Source organism: Mesoplodon densirostris, chromosome 1 (assembly GCF_025265405.1).
Source record: "Mesoplodon densirostris isolate mMesDen1 chromosome 1, mMesDen1 primary haplotype, whole genome shotgun sequence".
In the NCBI taxonomy this organism is placed as follows: Eukaryota; Metazoa; Chordata; class Mammalia; order Artiodactyla; family Ziphiidae; genus Mesoplodon; species Mesoplodon densirostris.
This window is the reverse complement of record NC_082661.1, coordinates 237,246,111-237,256,725: the sequence shown is the minus strand read 5'-3', so window position 1 is coordinate 237,256,725 and position 10,615 is coordinate 237,246,111. Positions and strand designations below refer to the sequence as shown.

Sequence of the window (10,615 nt, the reverse complement as noted above, 5' to 3'; positions counted from 1 at the left end):
TAAGGTATGAAAAAAAATTCTGATGATATGATATATAAAAATGTTGTCTCATAGGGAAGAATAATAATCTATGTGTGGAGGACTATTGCTCTGGGAAGTAGGGCCTGATCTTCATGGACATCTTCTTCATCGAGTACCAGGACCCCTGCCAGTTCATCCACACCACTCCATCGTCTGTGCCGTGCTTTGCCATGTCCCAGGTATAAGGGCCACCCCAGTAGTATCTGCCATTTGGATTGGCCGCATGACATCTATTATACCACCATCCACCACCATCCTCTTTAGAACACTGCTTTCTGGGATCTGTAGTTTTCCTGAAAGGAAATTTATTCAGGTTTATTAGAACTGCAGTGCTCTCAAGTTAATTCTTTGCAAAATACACACAGAGAAGTGCTGGGTGCAATATTCCCTCCCTCTGGTTCTATATGTAAAGTCACAATTACACAACAAAGTTCTTCTCTGCCCTATAGAAAGAAAGGGAGAGAACTGGGCCTATGTGGCAAATTAATCTATGTTTGTTACTTTATCCTGAAATGATAGCTTTCAGATCCCTTAGTGTTACAGGTCCCTGGAAAATAAAATGGAGGTTTTGATATACACAGTCCAATTTAGAGATAGGGAAATCTATCTAAGTATGCACTACTTTGTAACTGTGCTCAAATTCCAGTTGTATCCTTTATGGTTAGTGATTTTGTGTAAATTACTTTATCTCTCTAATCTTCATTTATAAAATGAGGATAGTAATGGCAACCTTATAGCTGGAGTGCTTTAGAGTGACCCAGAAAGAGCTTAGTACAGTGGCTGGCACACAGGAAGTACCCAAGAAATGAGAGTCCCTAATCACATTAGCGATCATTAATGACTCCAAGCAGCAATGTTAGCAGCGGTGCTAAAAGCAGGAGGGAAGAAGCAGCACGTACCAGCCGTCGTTGTCTCTGTCGTATGTGCTGAAGAACATGCTGTTGTGGATGGTCATAGTCCGGTTTTCTCCCACCAGTTGAGAAGCTCCTTCTACGAGGGCATTGCCAGCTGTGCCCTTGTATTTGCTCACTGAGAGCTGATATTTGTTGGCCTCATTCTGTACAGTGAATCCTTCATAGAGTGCTGTCACCTTGTCTCCTTTCCAGTCCTCCATTTCAATAAAAAGCTTTGTGGGTCCCAACCTGGTAAGCTGGCTAATTTTGTCATTTCCAAGCCAATACTCACCTAAAGCAAAAATAAAATAACATCTCACCAAAAATAAAACCTTTAAAAAAAACTGGCTTTTTCCCCTCATCATTAGCTTTTATACTCTTTTTGTAAATTCTTCTTAACCTCCTAAAACTCCTAAAAACATACTACCAACACTATGTTTTTTAAATTGAAAAAAAAAGAAAACATCTAAAAAAGAATGATTTTATTTTGTACTCCCAGCTTTTACCTGGTACACCACAGTATTTTTTCCCATCTGCATTGGTTGCAATATTTCCAAATCCTTCCTTATATGGATCCCATTTCCTGCCAAAGTCAACACTACCATCTTGACGGTTCTGAATTACTGTCCATCCTTTGGTTGAAAGAAACAAAATAACACACATTACCACTAACAAATAATGTCACTTTGAGGGCAATGTCTGAATTCCTTGTCCATTTAATTCATGCCCATTGATATTTAGTGCTCCAAAATAGATATAATAAGGAAATAAATGTGAGAGGAAAACTCACAAAATCTTTGGAAGCTGCAAGTGCCTTATCGTACCCTAAATTGTGAATCAGAGATATTCTAAAACATCAGATTGAATTCCAAATCAAATGGCTCATTGTTAGCTACGTTAAAGCTAGGTTTTACTTCCTGACATTTTATGGTGTCAAAATAATTTCAGCATAATATGTCAAAAGCTATCAAACACTTACCTCCTCTTTCTGTTTTCATATCACAGTATACTCTATATGGTTTGATAGAACTGTCAGGCTGAATGAGATACATTTCAGATGTTTCACCTCCATTCCTGATAATTTCCTCACATTCTGCAACCATAAGATAACATTATATTTAGGGACTACAACATCATTACCTTGTTTTTAGTCACTAATTTTGTAAGATAACTGATTACATAGATACTAAGGAACATTTTATTTTAGACATTTGAGAATATGTTGTAGAAACTGAATCGTCCTTTTACTAAAAATCAAACTCAGTTTCAAGGAATTCTATCTGCCAAGGGGGTGAAAAAGCTCTTCTCTACCTTTTGTGTCCTGTGATATCCATAAACTTCCAGAACCCACGTGATGGAGAAATCCTTACATCTATCCATGATTCCACCATCTTTTCAAGCAAGCATGTACATTACACCCATGGAGCTACCACCATCATTACACTGCTTCCTACTCATCAAAAACTGACAAATGCATTAGGCATGCTAGGGATATCTTCATGATGTGCTAAGATGTCATTAGGATCTGTTGGGGAAATCCACTGGACTTCTTTTAGTTCTCTTATTTTTAGGAGTGTGAGTTCTTCTGGAACCTACTAGAAATATGTGTCTTAACTAGCTACCTCTGCCAGACACCACAGGAATATTGCAAGTGACAGTACACGGGCTGCGGCAGTATTCCATCTGAGTTGAGACATCCGATTCTAATTTTTGTATTTTGCTTCTCAAATTTTCCAGAATTGAACGGAGCACACGAAGTTTAGTTGGGATATTACTGTTCACAGTCTCATCTATATATAACTGGTGCTTTTCCAGCTGTGAGGAGTACTCATTTATTACATTTTCATTATCTGTAAAAATGAAATTATGTAGGAATGGTTAGCATTTTCTCTCGATAAAAAAACTAAACATATTCAACCACACAATTGTGATTCTGATTTTCTGAGAATAAACTAATAGACCCAGAATGAACATCGGGCAGTCATGATATGTAATTGTACTTAGGGGAAACTATTTGCTCCATGGCATACACAAATTAACATATAATCTAGCTACTATAATAGTAACTTACCTTAGATTAAGCTAAAAATTATGCCTAATAATAAATACAATAAGTTGTTTATTACTTTGGTGAGGAAAAGAGGAGAAAGTAGGACTTAGGCTTTCCATCTCAGAAGTGCAACATCTTATGGAGTAGATACACTTGATTTATTTATTCATCTTACTTAAGTACAGCAGAGCCTTGAAATACACAAGAGAAATGCCATGATTCCTTTGAAAAATGTCCAAACTTGGGTTTGCTACTCCCTGAAACACCTATGCCATGCTGGCTTACTAGCTGATTCCTAACCACCAAGCCAATAGCGCTCAAAGTTCCAATCTCAGGATTCAAAGGGTAAGATCATTATCTTCAATTCAGTTGAGTATATCCTGGACACAGTTATATTCAAAACCTCAAATGTTAAATCTATAAATGCTAAATTTTTTTTTTTTTCCTTTTTGCGGTATGTGGGCCTCTCACTGTTGTGGCCTCTCCCATTGCGGAGCACAGGCTCCGGATGCGCAGGCCCAGCGGCCATGGCTCACGGGCCCAGCCGCTCCGCGGCATATGGGATCCTCCCAGACCGGGGCACGAACCCGTATCCCCTGCATCGGCAGGCGGACTCTCAACCACTGCGCCACCAGGGAGGCCCCTAAATGCTAAATTTTTACTCTGTGAATATACTGTCTTCAGAGTCACAAGTTTTTTTATAGACTAAAAATAAGGACCCACAGTGAAAATGTTCATAGAGAATCATCCTTGCTGATGCCAGACTGGGAATAAGAGTTGCATAGTGCTTGTCAGACAAGTGGCAGGTGAAGATGCCTAAGTGAGGACCTTGGGGTAATCAGGCTCATACTGAACTACTCGGACTCATCTAGAAACATGAATCTTCTCAGAGTTGTGCATTCCCATGGCACTCTGACAGTTTCAATTTTATAATAGAATCAAACAGGAAACACAAGGACATCTACCTTTTACTTGCTTCTGCCTCTCTTTCCACAGGTTTCTTAGCAGAGTTATATACTGAAAGGTGGAAGAAGAGGTCTGGGAAACAGACTTTATATTAGTAATTAACTCTTCTACATTCTTTCTGATTGGCCTTTCCTCTTTTACCAAAGTATCTTGCAACTGACATCCTGTAGGACACAACACGCCCTGCAAACAAAGAAAATAGCCAACATTAGATGAAGGATTGGGGTTATGGATATTTGTGAAAATAGCACATAGTGAAAATTCAGTGATATCATTCACCAGTATAAAAACTTGCAATTTGATTTTCTTTATGTGAGACCAGAAATTCTAGACTCATCATTATATTCCTCTGAAGATTAAAAATAATCTTTACCACAGAACAAAGGTAATTAGGCTATGAAAATGTTACCATCTGAACAGACAAAGTGGGCAAAGTACAAAGGAGATGATGTTTCATGATGTTTCATGTGTCCTAATTTGTAATCTTGGGCCCAGACCAAAGAAAATTAGAAAAGCACCCTTAGCCCAGGGCCCAATAAGTTTATGTTTTGTATTTACATCCAAAGGAAACAAACAAAATAAAAATGATGGTAATGTGGGTCAACACAACATCAGGAAGACATGATGAATACAGGCCTTCTTCGCATGGGAGGCCCACCCACCAGGTCTGGGTCAGCGTGCAGGCAGCCGTCAGCATCAGGGGGTTTTCTCTCCACTTTCTTCTGGCCGATAGGTGCTTTGGCTGGACGAGGCTGATAGCCACCTCCGCTGATGGGAGGGGCGACGGGTCTCAGGCTGGGAGCCTCTTCCCTCTTCTTGTCATAGGGTCGATGACCACGGGCATCCAAATGAAACTTCAGGGAACCAGGCAGAAATAAAATGTAGAGTGTTATAGGATAGTTTAGATGTAGCTATTCCAACACCTTCATCCTATAACTTAGGTTATCAAATGACTGAGGATTTGCTTAAGGTCCATCAACTAGCTAGTTGTTGTTCGTAAGTCAATAGGTTCCTTAGGTCTCTTCAGTAACAGTAGAAAGAAAAACAGTGCAAAAAGCTATCACGCCTGGGGTAGTTTTTAAAAAGAGACTTTAAAAAATGTTGCATCAGATAATGAAAGGTAATGGCCTCAGATTCCTGAAACCTATACTTTGGAACACACAAAATAGTAAGAAATCTATACCGTCAGGAGGAATAAATGTTCTCAAGGCACTGGATTACTAAATTCCTGTAATTATTGTTAATTATTTTTTTACTTTCAATTTTTATGAATTGATGATTAATTTGGCTAACTCCTATATAATAATATTTAAGAGGTAATACAGATTTATTAAAAGCAAAATTTACTTAGGATTTATTTGTAATAAGACAACTATTGGCTCTAACATGTTTGAAGAGGAATAAGGTATTCTGAAGACAGACTGCTTGGTTTCAAGTCTTGACTACCACCACTTACTAGCTATAAAGATCTTCGGCAAGTTACTACATCTGTAAAATAGGAATGATAAGTATCTGCCATATAAGATGACTGTTAGGATTAAATGACTTATTGCATATGACACCCTTAGAAGAATACCTGGCACATATTGAGTTATTATTATTTTTTTTATTGCAATCACACATAACAGATACTACAGTGTAAGTGGCTTTTCCACTACTAACTTCAACCTTATCTTCTATCAACAAAATTGTTAAATCATTCTCATGAAATTTTCTACTTGATTTCCTTTATCAAATACCATGATTTTCTCATATTTAAAATAATTCTCAAGGTATGTGCATTGCAATTAAAATTATTTGCTAATTGAAAAAATATTACATTAAAAGATAGTGAAGTGGAAAATATGCAATGCAATACAAAAGTGCTGGCTTAGATTACCCATATTATCATCATATGACCTTTGTCAGTACTTACACCTTTTGGCAATTAATTACAAATTAACAAATGACTAGATTTGCTGCAGAGACTAGGCTCTCTAGCTATTTTGTGGGCCTAGAAGTCATCGAATGACTGTTTGGAATTTCACTGTCATTTATTCAGTAAGTTAGAATAATATTTAACATTAAGTGGTACAGTGCTAGGCTTTAAACCCAGGCAAGTTGGATCAAGATTCCCCTGCTTAACTGCTGAAATTAAACTATAGTATATGTTATGTGTGACTGAAAGAAAAATTATAATGTATGAAGATTTGTAGGAAATATACATATTTTGTGTCAAAGACATGGTCCCAGCCAGACAGAAATTTTATGAAATGTGATTCATCTGTTTACTACAAGTCAAATTATAACAGAATAAAAATATTTCCTTTTTATTTTAGAATATAATTAAAGAGGTAGTGTTGGTGATCTAGCTTTACTAGAGAAAAGTAAATGAAAAACGTTAAACATCTTAAAAGAAATTATATGAAGTTTTTGAAGACCACTTATTGAAATAAATAAAACTAGAAAATCCAATTGGAAGGCTAAACTAGTAAACTGTCTCTGTGTAGATTAGTTGGTGAGCAGGAATTTAAAAGTGCTTAGCCAAGTACTTTATAAAAGTTTACTCTTACACATTCTTTACATTTTTCTTATCTAATTCAATTAACCAAATAACTATCTTTTTATATGTATAGTTTGATAATTAAAACACTTAGGTTCCCTTCAAATTCAACAAGTGATCCAAAATGAATCACTTCATTTATGTATTACTGTGTACTTTTATTCCTAGTATGGTGATACTATGCTATATACAAGAAATTTGATCCGGAGTTATCTGATAATAAAATTTTAATTATTTAAATATTCATTTCTCTAAATGCATTTTTGTATTTTTGACATCTTCAAACCAGTAGGAGTAAATCAGCAAAGATAGTACTTGAGGAAAAAACTGTTCTACGAATGAATAAATTAAATGGAGTGATATATTTGATAACCACTAATAATAACAATAAATAAATTTCTCATTTGAAAAAAATAATTTTTAATCTTCTATTACCACACTTGATCTATTCTGCTTTTAGATTTAGTTTACAATTTTCATTCATAAATAGCCTGTAATTTCAGGAGCTTTATATTACCCTCCTTCACCAAAGAGCCATCTAGCTACTACAGCTTTTTTCTTTTAAAATGCTGCTCTTTTATTATTTTATAGTCTGGGAAATTTTCAGATATTTGTTCTCAAATTGTAATAACATATTGTTAGAACTCAATGAAAATGATACTACTCAGGATAGCAACAACTGGAAAAACACATCATACATTAGCTCTAACATCTTCTTCCTGGGAAAATAAAGGTGATAAACATGAAAATGAGAAATTATTATTTTGTTTTTATATAAGAAATACTATGCAACATTCTTTAAATAAAATAGGTCTTAGAGATTAACAATTCAATTTCATAATTAAAATCAATGTTAATATCATTATAATAAATATTCACATATGATTATGTTTGGGTTATATTTTATATTAATAATATTAGTAAGAATACAATAATATTTAAAAGTCACCTCATCGTAGTCATCAATAGCTTGGGCCTTAACTATAAAAACACACAATAGTAGCAGCAGTAGATGTTTCATGGTTTTAAATTTTTGGAAGTTCCAAGAAACCATCCTTTGCTATAGACTTAACTGAAAGATCTTCAATCCTATATATACCTGAATCCTCTGTTACCTATGCCTTTCCAAGTGATTACCTTCCTTAGTTAACATTTAATTTTTTGGTTCACTTGTTGGCTGAACCATTTTATCCCTTAAGCAACATGTTCCCAGCAAGACTTATTTACTTGTCATACAACTGTTCCCTGTTGGCCGAGTTTAGTAACAACACCGAAATTCCTTAATTCATTTAATCGGACAATATGATGGGAAATTGGGACATTCCTAAAAGAGCTGTGTATCACATTTCCTGTAAATTAACGTGGATGCTACACAGGCTCCCAAAGAATGTGTGAGGAAAAAAATATTTTTAATCCAAGCACAAAAAAATTCGACCTACTTGCACCCACTAACATTGTGAACTCACTAGAGGTTTACTATAAGCGTTGTTTTGAGGTAATCCTGTAATTCAGTTTTTAAAAAGGCCAGTAAACTCAAGAATAATATTACCATGTGTTCATATTATCTTTCAGACATTAATTAGAATAACAAAATTATCGATAATATTCATGCCTTATGCTATGATAGACTAACATGAAAAAGAAAATGTAGTCTTCTTTTTTTGCTCTGACCACTTTCCATATTTTGTTCTTTACTAATATGTTAAAATGTTTAAATAATTCAAAACATTATGAAAATAATTAGTAGATTACAGATTCCTAAATCAAAATCATTATTATGGTGATTGGATACATATTTAACATTTTATTTTTATATTATATTTTATATTATATTACTAATATTTATAAAAACAATGTTATTTTAACATTAGTGAAGCCTCCATATATCTATTTCAAATAGAAGCTCAGACACCATTTCCTTTCATAATTTCCTATAAGCTAACAAATACATCTCTGTCATCTTTTCATTGTTTTTTGCAATCAGGATTAACAACTCTTACAAGAATCAATAGCAAAACCAAAGCCAAAACAAAAATCCCAGCAAGTGTGCTCTTTATAGCATTTTCCTGGGGTTTTTTTGGTATGCAAAGCGAAATATCTGTTGTTAATTTTTTTAAGTGATTTTCTTAAAAAGATAGCAGGCTATCCAGGATTGGATCAGGAGAATATGTTTTAAACAATACTTTGAAGCAGTCTCTTGATAATGGTATGAAACACACTAAATTTCTTTCTTCTCTGGGTAACATAAGTTGCATTCCCAAATCCTTTTAACTCAGATTTATAGAAGCAAAGTGTTGAGTTTAAATTAAGTAAAATAGTTGATTGGATTTTTCCAAATTTATCTCATTCATTAGTACTGGGTAAATACTATACATTATGATTAGCTTAGTTTTATTTTTTCTTAGAAGAATACATACTCTGACTGAGAAAGCAAATATGTGTGTATGCATGTGTCAATTAAAAGAAGGTGCAATAATATTTCCCTTCAAAATGTAACTGAGGAAAAGTTTATTTTAATCATCTGGGCAGGGTTTTATTTTAATGATATCAGGTTCTTGCTGATTTAAAAAGACAGACAACGTTAAGACAACTAAAAAATTCTTTTTCTTTTGAGGTAACATTATATTATCTTCATTTCCGAGCACTGACATTACATCAACTAGCAATAGAACCATTATTTAATTCCCAGAAGTTTGTTAATGTTTTGTTTCTTCTAGCATATTATAGTAACTTGTACAACATTAATATGAAAGTTCCCTCATAAGTCTCACTGCTTTTCTACTCTGACAGGCATTCTTGCCACCATCAACAGGAAGGTGGAAGGAAATCACTGGAATTTATACTCCATAACACCAGAGACTAAACATTCATTCCACAAATAGTTCTTGAGGGCCTCCTATGTGACAGGCAGTGTGCTAGAAGCTGGGGATACATTGGTGAATAAGACAGACCATAGTAGGCATTTGATAAAAAATCGTAGAATGAATGGGTGAACTAGCCTTCATTGAAACAGGTCTCGGATTCCAAGCTCTGATAATCATTTATCAGCTTTAAGTTTTACAGATGATGAAACAGAGTCTCAGAGAGGTTAGGTAAAGTACTCAAGGCATACAAGTAGTAAGTACTGGTAGCAGGACTTGACCCATGTCTGTCTGACCAGACAGTTCATGCTCTGTGCCTGTTAGACCATATTGCCCAACAAAATGCAAACATGATAAAGAATTGACCTGTACCTTTTTGGTTTGCTGTTGTCGTTGTTTTGGTCAGCTCTTTTTCTTAAGACTACAGTGTCTCAGACAGGCACTCCCATCCTTAGCCTTTATTTTCACTTACATTTTCACTGTAATATGTGGGTGTGGGTTGGATATTCATGTCTGTGTGAGAGGCATGGTTGATGCAGTGAATAATAACTATGAGTTTCTTTAACTCTACTTCTTGCTAGTTTTTTTTATAGAGTTATATACAGCTCTACTAACATTTTAAAGTGCCTAATATTACAAAGTAAATTACCATGTTTTCAAAGAGAAGAAATGCATTTACAGAGATTCTGCTCGCTAAAATACTTAATTTTTTTAAAAATGTTGTCATTGGTGGAGGAGAAAGGGAGTACTATTTGTTCAGTTACGTTTTTAGATCAATAGTGCAGGGTTCTTCGCATTAGCTCATCCCCTTATGTAAGTCAAGGGCAGTAAATCAGTGACAGAAAAAAACAGAAATTATCTGTCCTGCCCAGCAGCTCTCTGGCAAGAAGTGCAGACTTGCTAGCACTGATGGTCAAGCACGTGTTGTTGCTACTTTTACTACTCAAGTCAGGCCCAGTTATAGCACACAAGGCACTCTGTGTTCATCACATATTTATAGAACACCTACTTTGTGCTAGAGGCCAAGGATACTTTGGTCACCAAGAGAGACAAAAGCCCTGTCCTCATGAAGCTTTGTGTCTAGAAGGGAAGACAGAAAATAAAAACTACTTATATGTGCTGAACCTAAGACCCTGTGCTGAACCAGGAAAGGTGAGGCTTTGGGAACAGCAACTTAGGGACCCTAACCTCCTTCCAGCGGAAAAATGACTAGAAAGGAAAAGGCTTTTGGACTTGAAACTTGTGGTTTGAATGACGGTGTGGTTTACATCAGGCACCGGCC

The 10,615-nt window shown here is 35.3% G+C and overlaps 1 protein-coding gene across 6 annotated transcripts; it reads right to left on the bottom strand.

Moving 5' to 3' along the window:
* On the bottom strand, nt 1-7,526 carry FGB (fibrinogen beta chain). Of its 6 annotated transcripts, none has more exons than XM_060095321.1 (8): nt 7,422-7,526; nt 4,593-4,784; nt 3,930-4,113; nt 2,537-2,764; nt 1,894-2,007; nt 1,421-1,546; nt 921-1,206; nt 1-314 (listed from the first exon to the last, which is right to left on the bottom strand). In XM_060095321.1, exons 1-8 carry the CDS (start codon nt 7,524-7,526, stop codon nt 83-85), a joined length of 1,467 nt encoding a protein of 488 aa, XP_059951304.1. In that variant the 3' UTR covers nt 1-82. The 6 variants fall into 6 exon arrangements, with proteins under 6 accessions (XP_059951304.1, XP_059951333.1, XP_059951311.1 ...); XM_060095350.1 differs by having other exon boundaries at nt 1-116; XM_060095328.1 differs by having other exon boundaries at nt 1,421-1,537.
* Between the last annotated feature and the right edge of the window lie 3,089 nt (nt 7,527-10,615).